This window comes from Pongo abelii, chromosome 8 (genome assembly GCF_028885655.2).
Source record: "Pongo abelii isolate AG06213 chromosome 8, NHGRI_mPonAbe1-v2.0_pri, whole genome shotgun sequence".
NCBI classification, from domain to species: Eukaryota; Metazoa; Chordata; class Mammalia; order Primates; family Hominidae; genus Pongo; species Pongo abelii.
The window spans coordinates 23,105,197-23,123,374 of record NC_071993.2 but is presented as its reverse complement, the minus strand read 5'-3'; the positions used below and the strand labels follow the sequence as shown (position 1 = coordinate 23,123,374).

The 18,178-nt window shown below is 40.9% G+C and overlaps 1 protein-coding gene across 10 annotated transcripts in view; it reads right to left on the bottom strand.

Moving 5' to 3' along the window:
- Positions 1–18,178, bottom strand: part of ARMC3 (armadillo repeat containing 3) — a 111,489-nt gene that overhangs the window by 31,388 nt on the left and 61,923 nt on the right. For all 10 annotated transcript variants that reach the window (XR_008510344.2, XR_008510342.2, XR_008510343.2 and 7 more), the window contains 4 exons: positions 9,602–9,851; positions 5,947–6,083; positions 4,613–4,781; positions 1,016–1,113 (listed from right to left, as the gene is read on the bottom strand). Coding sequence is in view for 7 of the 10 variants with exons in the window: in XM_024253749.3 (XP_024109517.1) it covers positions 1,016–1,113; positions 4,613–4,781; positions 5,947–6,083; positions 9,602–9,851 (654 nt within the window). In the remaining 3 variants the exon portion in view is untranslated. The remainder of the gene's footprint in view (positions 1–1,015; positions 1,114–4,612; positions 4,782–5,946; positions 6,084–9,601; positions 9,852–18,178) is intronic.

Genomic DNA, 18,178 nt, shown 5'->3' with positions numbered 1-18,178 from the left:
AGTCCCCCAAGTAGCTGGGACTACAGGCATGTGCTACCATACCTGGCTAATTTTTGTATTTTTTGTATAGATGGGGTTTCGCCGTGTTGCCCAAGCTGCTCTCAAACTCCTGAGCTCAAAGGATCTGCCTGCATCAACCTCACAAAGGGTTGGGATTATAGGTGTGAGCCACTGCAAAAAGACTATTATAAAGCTTTTCATAAGCTAGAACAGAAATTATTTGTATAAAATGTATCGCATAACTACTATATGGATATATAGATATATACGATCTCTCTCTCTCTCTCTTTTTTTTTTTTTTGAGAAGGAGTCTCGCTCTGTTGCCAGGCTAGAGTGCAGTGGCAGTGCAATCTCAGCTCACTGCAACCTCCGCCTCCCAGGTTCAAGCGATTCTCCTGCCTCAGCCTCCTGAGTAGCTGGGATTACAGGCGTGCACCACCACACCCAACTAATTTTTGTATTTTTTAGTAGAGACAGGGTTTCACCATGTTGGCCTCGATCTCCTGACCTCGTGATCTGCCCGCCTTGGCTCCCAAAGTGCTGGGATTACAGGCGTCAGCCACTGTGCTCGGCCATAGTCATTTTAAAGAAGGTGGAAGCTTTAATTTTTAGCTCTATCATTTACTTCTTATTTCAAAGAAAAATGTTGGGTGGTAACTGTACTCCAGCACATAGTCCTGGAGAATCGTAAACATGATTCATCTCGGTTTGCTGCTTTTTACACTTTCTTCGATGACTCCATGGTAAGAGGCCTTGACTTCAGAATACGCTTGAAATTGACTGGCAGTATAGAGTCAAAGAAAGAGAGCAGAGAGTGCATTGATTTGCAGTGGTGGCTACTTCATGGTTATTCCATGTCAGGCTATGAGTTTATGAGCCAGTGTTTCTTTTCATGGAGGTGCTAGATACAGGAGAAAAGAGTCTGGGAATCTTTGCATATTCACGTGTTGGTGGAGAAACGATAACAACAAGCAGTATGTGCTTCCCTTCATCCCCTCTCCCTGCAGAGACTCACACGTAAGATTTACTGTTGATTAAGAGTACAGCCCGTAGGTCACTTGGTTCTTGTAAGCAGAGCTCCTTCAAAGGCAACAGTTTGGTGCCGGGATTTATCTGTAAGATAATTCAACGACCAAAAAGTAGTATCTGCATGGGTCTTATTTTCGAAAATGAATACAGATAGAATATATTCTCAGCTGTTTGTGGTGTCTCATTTCACACACACAAACACGCACATGTACAATATACATATACAAAATTAGAAATAGGAACCTGAAGCTTGTGGATGTTCTTGCCTTTGGGCAGGACAGATCCAGTTCCTTATCATCTCGATTGCTTTACACTCGGCTGTTTCATCCCATCATTATCATCTTGGCCCCTGGAAGTATTTGGATCGGCAAATCCATCTATATACCTAAGGGAGAGCTGACTGCCTGCAAAAGTAACTGAATACTGGAACAGATGACTAAAAGTGTTGTGACTGTATCTAAAAGTAGGCTAGACAAAGCCCTGTGTGGGCAGTTTCACCAGCCTGGAGGAAGAGGGCTAGACTGGATCACTTTTGAGATCTTTTTCCAATTAAGTTATAGTTGAATCCCTTTCTCATCCAAGATACGTTTCATGGTCCTTTGGGAAGAAGGCAAAAGTGAGCCTTTTAAAATAAGACCAATCCTGTCATTCTTCTGCCCGGGACCCTGCCACGGTTCCTGTTCCATTCAGAGTAAAGGCCTTTAATCTGGCCTTCATTAGCTCTCTGGTCTCGGGTTGGCTCTCCTCCCACTTTGCTAGCCCAGCTCTAGCTGCACCAGCCTTCCTGCTGTGCCTAGCACATGCCAAACATATATTCACCTCATGGCTCTTGCACTGGTTGATTCTGCCTAGAAAACAACCCCAGATTTGCCCAGGACTTCCCCCAGCCCCAGATTTGCCCGGGACTAAGGCCCTCGCCTGCTGCAAGTTTTGGCTTGGAAATGATCACCCTCTCAGTGAGACCCACCTGACCACAACTTCTAAAATTGCAGCCGCCCACCTCAGGGCTCCCCAGCATTTCAGAGCCCCTCACCCTGCCTCTGCCCTGCTCTCTTCTCCCTCCATGGCGCCTCTCATTTCTTTTTTTTTTTCCCCCTTTTTTGAGATGGAGTCTAGCTCTGTCGCCCAGGCTGGAGTGCAATGGTGCCATCTCAGCTCACTACAACCTCTGCCTCCCAGGTTCAAGTGATTCTCCTGCCTCAGCCTCTCAAGTAGTTGGGATTACAGGTGTGTGCTATCAGGCCCAGCTAATTTTTGTATTTTTAATAGAGACAGGGTTTCGCCATGTTGGTCAGGTGGTCTCCAACTCCTAACCTCAGGTGATCCACCCGCCTCGGCCTCCCAAAGTGCTGGGATTACAGGCATGAGCCACCACACCAAGCCAGTGCCTCTCATTTTTACCCTGGGATATTTATTTCATTTATTTCAGTATCATGTTTGGTGTTTATTCTCTGTCCTCCAGCACTGGTACCATGGGAGTGGAGACCTTGGTCTCCTTTGTTCACTGACATATTCACAGCCTCCAATATCCGAAACTTATAACAATATTTACTGAATGAATCAGAGCATCCCCCTTTAAAAAAGAAATTGTCTCGTTAAATGTTTTAAAAATTCATGACCAAACACATTTTGTCACGATTTTATCTGATCTACGGCAAGGTTTTCCTGGTAAGTGTTCTGCGATCGTTTCTCGGCTTTTCCCCTCAGTTTTCTTGTTTGTTTTTCCCCCTTGGTTTGGTTTTCTTTTTTTTTTTTTTCTTTCTTTCTTTTTTTTTCTTTTTGTTTTTTGAGACGAGTCTAGCTCTGTTGCCCAGGCTGGAGCGCAGTGGCGTGATCTCGGCTCACTGCAAGCTCCACCTCCCGGGTTCACGCCATTCTCCTGCCTCAGCCTCCCGAGTAACCGGGACTACAGGCGCCCGCTACCACACCCGGCTAATTTTTTGTATATTTAGTAGAGATGGGGTTCCACCGTGTTAGCCAGGATGGTCTCGATCTCCTGACCTCGTGATCTGCCCGCCTCGGCCTCCCAAAGTGGTGGGATTACAGGCGTGAGCCACCACGCCCGGCCCCCTCTTGGTTTTCTTAAAGCAGCTTTGTCCTGATGCTGCGACATTCTCTTTAAATTATCATAATTGGAGGAGATGGGCTTCCTGGGAGCAATTTCTCAGTGGTTTGTGTGTGTTATGGGGTATGGCAGTGGTGGCAGGAGGTGGGGGAGGCAGAAGCGAGAATAAGAGTCAAGTTTTAGGCAAGCTGTTTTGAATTATTCAAATTTTCTCTAGTTCTCCACTACCACGATGGAGTGCTTCCTGCAACTGGGGCTCAGTGATGTGACTTATGGCTCTGTCTCCTCTGCTTCTTGGAACCAAGTTGGTCCAAGAAGGCTTCTGCTGTCAGCCTCACTCCCCATGTCCTGAGTTCTCGCACCTGCCTAGCAAACCACACTTACAGTTTTTGCACTTCTGAGTTTTCCCATGACCTCAGGAAGGATACAGTGTTAGTGGTGTTTGCTCTCCGAGCTCTGCCATCTTTAGCCCTCTTGTTCCTGTCTGTGTTTTGTTTTGTTTTTTCCTTTTCCTTTTTCTTCCTGCACAGCTTCTGCCTGATCTTGGGAGCTTTTGGCAACCCTTAAAATTGTTTGAAGTCTGCAGATCATATCTGCTTCCTAGTTTTGCTTAAAATGGGATTTGTGGGTTTTTAACATTTTCCCCATTCTCCTCATTGCTTTTGGTTTCCAGAAGAAGTAGAAAATACTGACTAAATCAGTCATGTAAAAAGTGTCCTTAATATTTTACTTTCTAGCTTCTCACTTCTCTCAACATTCATGTAATACAAATAATAGAGACCCCAAATTTTAAATGCTTCCTTTTTTTTTAAAGACAGGTTAGAGGGCAATGGTGTGATCATAGCTCACTACATCCTCAAACTCTGGGCTCAAGCCATCCTCCTAACTCAGCCTCCTGAGTAGATCAGACTACAGATGCATGCCACCATACCCAGATAATTTTTTAAAGTTTTTTATAGAGACAGGGTCTCACTACATTCCCCAGGCCGATCCTGAACTCCTGCCTCAAGTGATTCTTCTACCTCAGACTCCCAAAGTTCTGGGATTACAGGCATGAGCCGTGTCACCTGCTCCTTCACCTTTTTTTTTTTGACAGGGTCTTGCTATGCTGCCTAGGGTGGAGTGCAATGTCTGTTCACAGGCACAACCATAGTGCACTGTAGCCTCCAACTCCTGGGCTCTTGGTCTCAAGCAATGCTCCTGCTTCAGCCTCCTGAATAGCTGGGACTACAAGTATGCATCACCAGGCCCACCCAGCTCTTCTTTTGTATCTTATCTGAAACTCGAGACTGCCTCTAGCAAGCTGATTTAATTACAAGTAAGCAGATTCTAGTTAAAACTGAACAAAAAATGCAAAATCTTATAACTAAAGTTAAGAATGAAGTGCTGATTTTCAAGTTTCTGCCTGTAAAAATATAAATTACATTAGGTGATTATGAAATGGCAATGTAATGGCATCAGGATTAAAGAAAAATTATTATTGTACATACTAAACTACAAATAAATGCTGTCACTTACCCGACCACAATCATAGAATCCATCGTTAATTATGTTACTTGATGACAAATAGCCAGTCTGGCTGTATTTCAGGGAAAGATTGTTGTTGAGCAACTTATTATAAGCTGCCTCACTGAATTTATTTTTCCGAGTTCCTGATAGGTTAACTTCTTCAAGGATATCTAAAGCCCTGTCAATAAAAGCAAAAAGCATTATTTGCTTTATACAAGCCATCCAATACTGAGTCTCCATTTATATACCGACTTCAGATCCTGAAGGAAGAATGGAGATGGAGCTTAAAGCCTCCCCCACCCTCTTAGATAAAGTAATACTGACAGAATTATGAAGACAAATCTGCCCTTCTTAAGGATACATATGCCAAGTAGTAACTCATGTTCAAACAGGGGAAAAGGATGCTTTTGGGGGAAAAAGTTCTTTGTTCATCTAGAAGCAAAATTAGTATTGGACCTCAACTTTTTCATCTAACTAGCCAATATATGCAAAAAAGCCAAATGTTTAGAAATTAATAAATGAAACCTGTCTATAGAAACTTAAAACCTAGGGCTAGATATGATGGCTTATGCCTGTAATTCTAGCACTTTGGGAGGCTGAGGCGGGCAGATCACTTGAGGTCAGGAGTTCGAGACCAGCCTGGCCAACATGGCAAAACCTTGTTTCTATTAAAAATACAAAAAAGTAATCCCAGCTACTTGGAAGGCTGAGACAGGAGAATTGCAAACCCAGGAGGCAGAGGTTGCGGTGAGCTGAGATTGCGCCACTGCACTTTAGCCTGGGCAACATAGTGTGACTCTGCCAAAAAAAAAAAAAAAAGAAAGAAAAAAAAAGAATAGAAAGAAAGAAAGAAAAGAAATGAAACTTAAAACCGTATTCGCTGATGTGTTAAAGGCAACAAACTCATCTGCTTTTGGTCAACAGAACTGATTGGTGAGGGTGGTGAAATGTGGAATTCTGGTGAAAGTTTTAGATGGGTGGGAAAGAAATAGAGGTGATAGACACAGCTCGCCCATTTAATTTTAGCCTTGAAAGTTGGGAGACAAATAGGATTTGTTTGGCAGTAGCAGAAGAAAGTAAAAGAGAAGCATTTATCAAGACAAAGGGGTGAGAAGAAAATATTGAAGGTGATTTTTTCAAGGGCAGTGAAGGAGCGGTGAATGGGGACCCCTTTGCCTGCAGGCGGTTCCTTTCAAGCCAAGGCCCACCCTGGGGACATGCAGAGCTTCTGGGGACTGAGAGAGCAGCGGAGACTTGGCTTGAAATTCCTTGGGCCTGAAGAGCGTGCCTCTCCATCTTCTGCTCTTTATCTGAGCCAGAAACTTGAGATGGCATCCACTCACCCGAGCCTGCATAATTCATTGGCCGTCAGCTCGTCACCAGCACAGACCATCACTGCCCAACTGGCGTGCTTCCTCACTTCATCATTCTTGGAGCGTAGCAGCTCTACCAGGGGCTCCAATCCACCAGAATTTCTTAACTAAAAGCAGAAACCAAAATGTTACACATTAAGAGTATAGAATGTAACTATTTGTGCTTTTTAAAAAATCTCATTATTTGATTGCTAAAAGGTTTTAACTATGTAAAAATGCTTTAGAATGCGTCTATCTTTAGGTTTATTAAATTCAGGGGTGAAAAATCTATTGCAAACCATTACACGCAGGAGCCCGGTTTTCGGGCCCCAGGAAAGTATCCCAGGGAGGTCATCCTGATTTTGCGTGGGATGGGGACTGCAGCAGAAGTCTGTCTTCTCACTGCCCACCCGTGGGATGCCCGATGCTTATTCACTCTGCTCCTGAACACTGATTGTTCATTCGGCTCTGTGATAGACAGAATAAGGGGCCCCCAAAGACATCCTTATCCCTGGAAGGGACTCTGCAGAGATGATTAAGGGTCTTGAGATGGGGAGGTTATCCTGGATTAGCCAGGAGGGTTCAGTGTAATCACAAGGATCTTTATAAGAGGGGGACAGAAGGTGCTGGAAGCAGAAAAAAGACACATGATGGAAGCAGAGGTTGCAGTGATGCACTTCGAAGATCCAAGGAGGGACACAAGCCAAGCAATGTGGGAAGCCCCTGGAAGCTGAAAGGGCAAGGACATAAGACACAGCTTCAGACTTCTGACCTCCCCAACCATATGATATTCGATTTGCATGGCTTTAAGCCACTAAGTGGTGGTCATTTGTTACAGTGGGAATAGGAAGTTAACACAGTCCCTAAGGTTGAGGCTGGATGAACCGATGCCAGCAAGGACCCCCCACATCACTGTGCATGGCCACCAAGTCAGCACTGCAGCCAAAGCAACACTCAAGCAACTCTCCAGAGAAAGACCCATCTTTGCTATCTATACACAGTGTCTTCTCTTCAGTTCTCAAAGGACTGAAGAGGAGAAGAAAAAGAAAAGAATTGGATAGAACTTCATTAATTACATTATTAAAAGACATCACTCATGTATAAAATTATTCCAATCAGAAAAAAAAAAAGACTGGGCAGAGTTCTTGTCTCATGTCTGAAATGTAATGCTGCATTATCTACGCGCCTGGAGGATAAAAAGAATGTTCTTATTTTACAAGCTTGAATGTGTAGTATCCTAAGGCAGGATCCCCGTGGAATCTGTTCCACTTTCAGTCACTCTCATCACAAACACAGGGGCCCTGGTGGGGCTTACATGTTATCACACATTACTTGGACAGCTTAGAAAGTTCACTTGAAGCATCCTTATGCTTAGCAAGCATAAGGTATAATATGAGATAGTAATCTAACGCCACATGTCCTTTAGGCAAAGACTTAATTTATTCATTAATGCCTCCATTTATTTGTTCACTCATTCGTTTAACAACTGTTCATTCAGCATATATTATGTGCCAGGTATATATTAATGACATGGACACAGGGAATAAAATCTCAGTTCCCTTCCCTAAAGTCTCAAGGATCTTGTAGTCTTTTACACAGAACCCTAAAATTCATAAAAGGAAGACAAGGGGTGAAATGGGAGCATAGAGAAAGATGTACCCTAGTTTGAAAACTGAAGTAAAGGCCTCCTGGGGGACAGGAGGGTAGAGCTGGATTTTGAAGGAGAAATAGGAATTTATCAGGTGGGGGAAAAGGGAGAAAGCAGAGAAATCAAGCAGGTATAGCTGTGAGAGCAGAGCATTCTGAAATAATTACAAGCAGTGTGGCATTTCTGGAGTGTAGAGTTCCACCTGGACAGAGTTGGAGCTTACACCTTTAGGTAGGCAGGTTCAGGTCACTGAGGCCCCTGCAGATGGCGCTGAGCAGCTTAACGTTCCCATTGAGGATGTGCGATGATGTGACCAGGGCCACGGGTTGGAAAGATCAGCCTGGAGCCAGTAAGGGGAATAGGAGGGGAGGGAAAAAAGTAAAGGGTCTCCTGCATATTCCAGGAACTAGGTGGGCACCCCTGCAGGCTGCGTGGAGGCATAAACAGGACCCTTGTTTGTCACTGTGTTCTTGATACCCAGGAGAGCACCTGGCACGCAGTGGTTGGTAAATACGTATCTGGTGCCTACTACTGCCTGAGTAGGTGAGCACAAATGAAGTGAGTTAGTGGGAACAAACAAGGGAGATAGAATAGATAGAGATCAAGGAGACAGAAGAAAAAGATTAGGCAGTTGTTTGAGCAGACAGGATAGTGTGAAGTTTGGGCTCTGGACCCAGATGTGTTCTCATATCCCTGACTCGCCACTTACCAACTCTGCTTTGAGCATATTTCTTTAAGCCTCATTTTCCTCATCTGTAATATGGGGATTACAAACATACCTATCTCAAATGAGGCTTAAATGCGTGTAAAGTGCTTAGCACTGGCACATAGTAGGTGCCAAATAAACTTTGGTTTTGTTATTTTTATGGGACAGAGAAGAACAAAGTCCCAGGCTGTTCAAATGAGTGCCATGGTGACATGAAAATGTGAAAAAATCGAGAAAAATAAAAAGATGTTTGTTGATTTAAGTCCAGTTGTATTTTTATTCTTTTAGGAGGCAGAGTCTTTTTGTAGAGATGCAGAGCTCCCTATGTTGCCCAGTTTGGCCTCGAACTCCTGGCCTCAAGCAATCCACCTGCCTCTGCCTCCCAAAGTGCAGGGATAACAAGTGTGAGCCACCGCACCTGGCCTAAATAAAGTTTTTCTGAAGATTTAATAGGATCACCATAAATTATCAAGGACATTTTTATATAATAGATTTTCAGATAAATGCAATTGTATGTTTTAAAAATAAGAAATATAAGAGAAACACAAGAGTACATATAATAACCCACATGTATAATTTAAAGAGTCCTAGTAAAAAGCACACCTGTTTGTCTACTATCCAGCTTAAGAGATGACCATTTCAATGACACCGAACCCCTAGATGTTCCACCCAATTACATGCCCCCCTTTCTCCCTACAGAAGCAACCGCTTTCTTGAATTTCGGATTCAGCATTCCCTCAATTATCTTTATAGTTTTAACTTATATGTATGCATGCCAAAACAGCATAGTGCTTAGCTTTGCATGCTTTTGAACGTTACATAAATGGAATCGTAAGTACGTATTTTTCTACAACTTGTTTTTGCTTGGCATAACGCTTGTGAACTCATCTCTGTTGACATGTGGGGCTGTAGCTCATTAATTTTCACTGACATGAGATTCTATTTGATGGCCACAGCACAATGCATTATCCATTTTCTTAACAATCGGACAATTTGTTTGTTTTAGGTATTATTTGTTTAAATATTATAAACAATGCTTCCTGGTACACAGAGGCAACAGATTCTCTTAGGTATATACTTAGAAACAGAATTGCTGGGTTTATAGGGCATGCTCACCTTCTTTGCTAATAAAACAAACAAGACAAGACAATGCCAATTCGTTTTCCACTGTTTTACCGGTTTTGAAGGACTTAAATGACAGGTAGGTTCAATCACTTAAAAATGTTTCAGATGAATCCACCAGTAGGTACTAACCAGAAAAATGAGAGAACGCATGTTATTAAAATTCTCACCTCAGTCCGGGCCTCAACATCACACGCAGTTGCGGTGACAGCGAGAGCAGCTTTGCTCTGCACGACTGTGTTTGCAGAACGCAGTGGGCTGATGATGGCATGCATGATGTCGTGATTCTGTATGTTCAGGCGCAGGGGCTCCTGCATGGCCATGTTCGTTAATACTGTAGCAGCGTTGGCAATGGCTCCATCTCGTTTACTAGACAGGACGTTTATTAATGGATCAATACCATCAGCTTCAGCAGCAGCGCTGAGTAAATGAAGGAGAAATGAATGTGATTCATCTGAATTCAAAAAATTATCTTTGGAGCATGCAACTAAGCTGCTAAAACAAATGAGTACAAAAATATGATTTTAGAAATAAATTAATTTGCCATGCAATGAACCCAGAATTGAGTGCTAGTGATTTAAATGGAGTCTGGGAAATTTTGAGCTATGAATGAATTTAAATTATTCTTTTTCTACTTGTACAGCTTTTGGTTATAGAAAAATATATCATTACTACTTTTTAGAAACCTCAGAAATAGATGACTACTACTTCTTAAAAAAACGGTACAACCATTATTATTATTTTTATTTACTTATAAGACCAGGAAATTCTATTTAAAGAAACTCTTGTGTGATTTCATACATGAACCATAAAATTCTTAGAAAGTTTTCTTGAAGATAAAATATTCCTAGCTATTAAGAAAACCAAAGCCTTAAATAGTAGGAATGAGTGAACATGGGAACTCCTGATTTAAGTTAAAATTCATTAGCCTGTTTTCCTCTTCTTCAAATTAGGTTGTTAATTGTAGGCAAAGGTTAACAGGTTTGAAATCAGCAAATCATTCTGCATGTGAATACTGCTTTTACAAATTAAACATTAAAGATCAAAGTCATGATATGGATATAAATAGATAATTTTAGTAATGTACGCATATTCAGTTATTAAATTTCCTGTCTCTAGTATAAAAAGACTACAATTACTATTAATATACTAACATTTTTTCACAATTAGATAGCCTAAATCTTCTTTTAAGAGCACAGAATAGTCCTTGTTTTTGAGCACCCGGTTTTCCCAGGCAGTCTCCCATCCAAGTTCTAGCCAGTCCCTACCCTGCTTAGCTTCCAAGATCAAGCCAGGGTGGAAGGGTTCCAGACACCAGCTGTCCTTATTTTTAAATCAGTTTGAAGCTCATAGGTAGTAAAAATAAAAATTAGAGCATTTTAATGAGTGGAAGATACTTTAGTTATGTTCTTCAATGTTTGGAATTGCTATAAATAGGAGATGTTCCAAGCAATAAGATAAAGAGAGTATCCTGATTTTAAAGGGAGACCCAAAATTCTGTTTTCAAAATCCATTTAAATCGTCATAGTAATAGAAGTCAAGACAATAAAAATACTTGAGATGTCAATAATATGAACATCTCTTTTAAGTTTTTGACACATTTTTTCATTTAGGACTAAATAATAATAACCAAAATTAAAAAAAAAAAACAACTGAAGCTATATGATTCAGCCCATCACCCTGTATTGTGATGAATTAAATTTAATTTGGTACTGTCACTTCAATTTGCTTATTGTGAAGGAGGACTCACAACCTCAAGAAAAGAAGTTACGACAACTGTCCATTAGAGAGGAGGTAAATGAAATCTCCATAAAGAGACTGGTAGCCATAGGTGTAAGCAGGCTGTGACTGGGGCACCAGCTCTGAAAGAAACTGAACCACAGTGACTGGGCAGGAACGTAATGAAGAGGGACAGCAGCTCTGGAGAACGAAGGGCTCAGTTGGTGTCACCCTCGCAGGACCACCTCCCACCCTGGCTTATATAAACCAGTCCATCAAACACACCACATCCCACAAAGGCAAAAGCAGAGCCTCGTTTCTTTTCTACTCATTCTCCAGTCCTGGTACATTTAACCGTTCTTTTGGTATCTCCCATTCTTTCTCTAGGATGTCGTCCCTTAAAATTAAAATTTGGTTGGATGACATGTAACCAAAATTTACCTCTACAAAAATATCCAAAGGCCCTGCATCACTCACTATAATAGCCCAAGGGTCAGCATTTAATTTCCTTTCTTAGGGGATAAAATAAGCATTCTTAAGATAATTTCACTTTTCATCTTCTCTCCTATTATTAATTGGCATGGCGTTCATTAGGTTTTATGAAAGAGGGAGAAGTTGGAGGTTCTAACATATTAGTTTGTCAGAAACATCTCATATTTTTGCAATGGAAATATTGAATAGCTTTTACAACTGCCAGCAAAAATGTTAAATTATACATATTTTCTAATTAATAATATATACTTAACCTCCTTAAAAATCAGTTTTTTCCTTTGACTTATTTTTCAGGTATTTAATGCAATCAGCCCCTTAAACCAAATGCCTTGTATTTTTTAATCATTGTAAACATGCCTTGGCCAAAATGCATGATTCCTTTGTCACTTGGTGGTTTTCCCTTGAGAATGTTCACTTTTTAAAACATCCTGTAGAGTTAAGAAAGAGCATACAATTGCAGGGTACTTCAATGGCATCCAGGATAGAAACAGAAGTATTTTAAGTAAATGTATACAATAAATTCTCAAATACTTTGTCTTTTGTGTGTACCAGGGAGTTTTTGGAAAACTAAAGGAGTTCGCAGGGTCATACATCATCTTCTTCGTTCATCTTGAAAACTAAGAAACTAAGAAAAATTGGATCATGGAGATACAGGAATTTACATCAGGTATATCTGAACACTCAGCCTTTCTGCTTTGATTTTGTTTCTTTCTTTCTCCTCTACAAAGGCATATTTTGACTTGGTTCATTTATATCTCTACCTTCTGCTCTTTTCTTTGCTCTTCGTGGAGACAGTAAAGGGAAATGCATAAAAACCTAGCTATTTAAAAAACCAAAGATTCTAGTACACAGTGGAATATAGCTTTTACTAAATTGAACATAAATGCCAGCACAGAAAGACGAATCGTGCAGGCACAGCTGGCACAACCTGCATTATATGTACATATTTGCCCATAATTTGCTGTATGCAGCACTAAGTCTAAAAAGAATAACTGAGATTAACTTATTATGGTGAAAAATTAAACTAGTATTCTTACCTTAAAAAAACTAATTTTATATATAGAAGTAGAGTCCAGAATTTGTACTTTAAAAAACAAAAAAGAATTGAACAAAATTCTTTTGAAACAAAATTGTTTGTTTAAAAAACAAAAAAGAATTGAATTAATTCTGTTTATTTCAAACCTCAGACATTCTGTTGTATTTTTCCCTGTACACAAGCTGAAGCCTGTCATATTTTTAAAACACATTTCGGTTTCCCAAATAGTATAGCATTATCCAAATGAATGGGATGGAAGTCAAACTGCTTTGTTTTAAAATCCAGAATTATAGGGCCATATGTCATCACAATAATTTGAAAATATTTTCTGATATTTACTATCATTAGTCTCCATCCAGTTGGAGTTTAATCAAGTAAGAATTTAAAATGTAAATTGGGAAAAAAACAAACTAAAAAACAAATATGGGAATGTATAAAAACATCTGTTTATATCATTTGATATATGTAAACAGAGGTGAAGCTTGACATGTCATGTGACGTCAATCTATTAGCAAGTCCTGACTATTTTCCTCCCCCGTATTTCTCAAATCTCTCCCTTCTCTCCATCCTCCCACAGAATCCAATTCAGCATCCTCTCTTGTGGGTTGATATAAATAATCTCCTAAGTGGTCTCTCCTCACCCCCTCCAGTCCTTCCTCCGTCTTACAGCTAAAGTGATGTTTTAAAATTATAATCATATTGCTCCCCTACTTAAAACTTTCACGGTTTCCCATTGCTTAGGATAAAGTTCCCAATTTTTTCTTTTTCTTTTTCGTTATATTTTTAAATTATTTTTCCAGAGATGGAGTCTTGCTAAGTTGCCCAGGCTAGTCCCAAACTCCTGGCCTCAAGCAATCCTGCCACCTCGGCCTCCCAAAGTGCTGGAATTACAGGAGTGAGCTGCCATGCCTGGCCTACCCCCAAATTTCTGACATGGCCTCCAAGGCCTTACACAAGCGGCCCCCACTTCTCACGCCAGCCCCATGCACCCCCTGCCCCTCACCGCCTCTTCCTGTTGCTCCATGCTCTAGGCTTCTCTTGCAGCCTTCAATATGCCAGGCTCTTTCCTACATCAGGGCTCCCCTGCACTGTCCCCATTTCCTGACATCCTCTTCCCCCAGGACAATGCCCAGCCCTCTTTCACAGCTCAGCACAAATGTGTTTTCCTCAAGGAGGCACTTCTTGATCCCCAAAGGACATTTCTTTTTAACATGAGCTCAGAGCATTTGTGTGCTAAATATACACATGTTTTTTTGTTTAAAAATATGATGTCCTGGCATAAATGTTTACATCAGAAAAAAGTAACAATTTAAAAATGTTATTTTGCAGCACTCATGAATAGAATTCAGCAGGTTTTTCATTCAAATGCCCAAGCCCCACAATAAAAGAGCACGTACAGAAAGGACGCTAAGAACATCACTGAAGAAAAATTCAAACACAAATAGCGTCTATGGCTCACTAAAAATATTGTGCGATTTCATGTCTGTGTCTTTGCACCTGGGTCCCTTTGTCCCAAACACCGTTCCCTATCCCTCTGGCACTTGTGGCTGGAGAACACTAGCTCATTCTTCTCTCTCTGCTTACCTGTCCCTTCCTCTGCAAAGTCATCTGTGACCATCACGGCCCTCCTTGTTAATCACTCCCTCTGCTGTGCTATGTCTGTACCTCGTACATACCTCTTAGAGGTAATGTTTGAGTCTTATTTATATTTCTGGTGCTGAGAAGATCAATATATTTTAATTGACTTGAATCAACTCAAGGTGAGTGAGCAGAAATCCACTGCAGGTATTGAGAAGGAGGGAGGGGGAAAGTGTTTAGCTCAGCTTTAAGTTTGCAAGAAGGGATAGGATCCAGCAACACTGGGATTTCCAGTTTTATCACTTACAGCTGCTCTTGAAATTGGTTCATTTCCTCCCTGCCTTCATGCTTCTCCAATCATACAGTGAGGTAATTTTTAGACTGGTATTCAAGAAATAAAATTTTGCACTTTAGACAACTTCTTGGGAATGTATTCATCTCTTTTATCAAGGGACGTCTCTATTTTGTCTTTGCAGACATTGTTGACTCTGTTTATTTGAGTGTGCACCAGATGACACCATTTGGTACCTTTCGCTGCAATTTGAGGTTCACATTCAACCCATCTGCAAAGTCTAGTAACATGAATCAAGGGTGACCTTGGGCAGAACAGAAATCTGTTTAACAGAGCCCACATACAGGGTAATACGTGGAACCCGATGGAACAGATGGTGATATTGGCAATAAGAACCTTGTTTGTTAACAGTGATTACAACCATTCCCACCAGCATGACTTTTCATATGTCTCTGTGAGTTTTGTCACACCAAGGAAGACACACTGGCGGCAGACACTCTGCAAGTGGTCAGGGGCGGTGTGTACGCAGCAGCAACTCAGAGCTGGCATTTTTAAGCCTTGCCGGCTGCAGGAAGTCTGGACAGGTGGAACACTGGTCGTTATGATAAACAGGTCTCCTGGTTATCACAGCCAGATTTGGAATGCTATAAACAGAATTCCTGACTCTTGTTCCAGCCAGTTTCTCAACAAAGGTAATGATCCAAGAAGTGCAGTGTATTTGCTAAATTGGTCAATTTCTGAGTCCAGAACAACGATCATCCCGCCACAGCCCCATAGCTGCAGGATGCTAGTATATGTGCCCCTAAACTCTGGCTGAACTCCAGGATTGACAAAACTAGCCAAGAGAATGTTCTTCTTTTAAAGAAATATTATTTAAGAAGTTTTTCACAATTAAAGGAGACAACCAATTAATTGTAGGCATATGCTTAAAACGAAGGTTTTAAAATTAACATAATTAAAGTAAAGCCTAGCCACAGGGGAAAAAAATGTGTTTGCATCTATAACAAAATAAGAAAAATGCCCCCCAAAAAATGCTAGGAAATATGTGAAACCAAATTGATTACATCATATTGATGCACCTTAGCAGGTTTCATTTTGAGACTTTCAGAATTCGCTTTGATGTTGCAGCCGCGGTGACATTATGCTTTCTCAAAGAGAACAGCATGACTGCAAACAGAATAGTGAGTGCTACCCTGGTACTTCCACAAAGAGCATGCATGTTTTTGCTACCGATTTTGAGGCAGTCAATCAAAGTCTGGGGAAATCAAATGTAATTTCCTCCCAAGTGACACGGAGCCTTTATTGACCTATCTGTTCAATCACAATACTTCACTTCCATACATGCTACCTTCTGTTTCAAATGCTAGAATGCCCTACTCGTAATTAACTACCTGCCATCAGCAAAGAACAACTCTCTTTTGCATGGCTGACTTGTCTCCTAATAAAATAGGAATGATGGTCAAAGAGTTAGGATATTCATAATAAATGACTTTTGCAGCTACCAAATGTTTCTGTTTAGCCTGGAAATCAGCCTATTTACATATCTGTCAATGACAAGGGATACAATCCCAAAGTAATTAGAGATACCATGTTGTTGATTTTCTTAACTAAATAATAAGGATGCTGACTGCTCTAGTGCGACAGCAAACAAAAAAAATCCCTGCGCTTGCCAGGACTGGTTTATTCTCAGCAGCTCAGATGTCACTTCTTCAGAGAGCCCTTCCTTAACAAGCCCTGTATCATTCTCTAGGCCCCTTTCCTAACCCCAGGGCCATGGCCCTCTCTCCACATTATGCTGTTTTAAGTTTACCTATACTGTAACAATTCTGCAATTACCTTTTTAAAATTACTTGTGTACTGCTGGCCTCCCTGACTGAAATGTAGGCCTGATGTGTTCCTTTCCTGTGGTACCCCAAGAGCCTAGCACAGGGCCCAGAAGGTAAAGAATACCCAGATAATGGTAGAATCATTACCAAAAAAAAAAAAAAAACCCAAAACAAAACAAAAAAGAAAAAACAAAAAAAAAACCTACACTCAAGGTGGTAAGTTCCCTATATTTTGGGGTGAAATGATAACAGCTGTACAGACGGATGACGTCTGGCCCCCAGTGGAAGAAGCTGGATTCCAGACTCCCTGTGATACTGGTTAGGGGGTAATCGCTTACATGCACAAAATACAGTAGATTATATAGATTCATTTTTACTTGTTTGTTTCATCGTCAAAAAAGACAGGATGCAGAGAGACTAAAACTTGCTCAAAAGTAAGTTAATCAACAGAGACCGGAAAAACAAACACATGGTTTTCTGACCTTTAATTTATTAGTTTTTACATTTTTCAACCTCTTAAGCTTTAAAAAGTATAGTATTTTCAGGAAAACAAAAACCAAAAGAATTTACTTGCTTTAGGACATCATTCCTTAGGGAATGGAAAATGAGAAAGAGGAGGAGGCAGAGGAAGCAGAGAGGAGGAGGCAGAGGAAGCAGCAGGGGGAGAAGGGAGACTGGGGAAAGGAACCCGGGGAAAAAGGTGGAGGGAGGGTCAGAAGCAAAGAGAAAGGGAAAGGAAGGGATGAAAGATTATTCCAAAGGTGCCTACCGGAGTGAGTAGAAGGAGTGCTGGAGGAATTCAAAGAGATCATGAATTTCAGCACAAGGGAAATTTCTGGTGGGGAAAATGTGGAGAAGTTAAGGGTCCTGGAGGCACTGATGAGGAAAGAATGAGAGAAAAGTTGCCGGGGTGGAGAGTAAGAGGTTCAGCTCCTACCAGCTCCGTGGGGACCTACAGAACAGACCACCTCTGTGACTGTGAGGAAGCACCAGGCCTTGGTTTCCTTATCTGCAAAATGGGCATGACAATAATATTCGTTCCCCCATAGGACTGCTCTGGGATTTAATGATATATTCCACTCAAGGACTTAGCTCAATACCTGGCCGATAACTGCCAGCTTTCAACAACATCATCACCATCCTCTAACATTCAGTGAGCCACAAGGGTAGAGAGTTTCAGATCATGGAAACGTAAGATCATATTGTAAAACTTGTGTGTGTGCATGAAAATTTCTTTTTCAGACAATTTTTAGCTAAACAGCAAAATCTCCTACACCTGCAGGGCTAGAGCTGGGGCAGTTTCCTCAGAAATCCTACTCAAGCCTTTCCACTCAAGTGTAATCAATGAGCGGTAAGGACCATTTCCACAGTGAAGAAAAATCAAGAGAAATGATTAACATAAAAAGTCAAGGATTGGTAAAAATAACCTTATATAGGTTTCAGTATGCTTCAAATTGAAAGGGGGGGGAATCACATAATATAAAGATTTCCTCTGAAAATCAGTAATGTTGGAAATTAAACCTGAAGGACAGTACTAGCAACTTTAAAATGAGGTTATGCAAATATCAGTCTCTGCACTGTAGGTAATAAAAGTAGCACGGATAATTTTCTAATTGAACATTTTATGGGATTCACTTGGCTTCCTCACAAAATCAGTAGCTAATCAAATTCAAACTGTCGGTCAAGGTCAGGTGGGCATCCACTGACATGAAATGGGGATAGGGAATCCACTTGTTCTATTGCAAAATTCAGCTTTTCATTCTATGTTTTCCAAATTCAGTATGATTTTTCCAATCCAGTATAA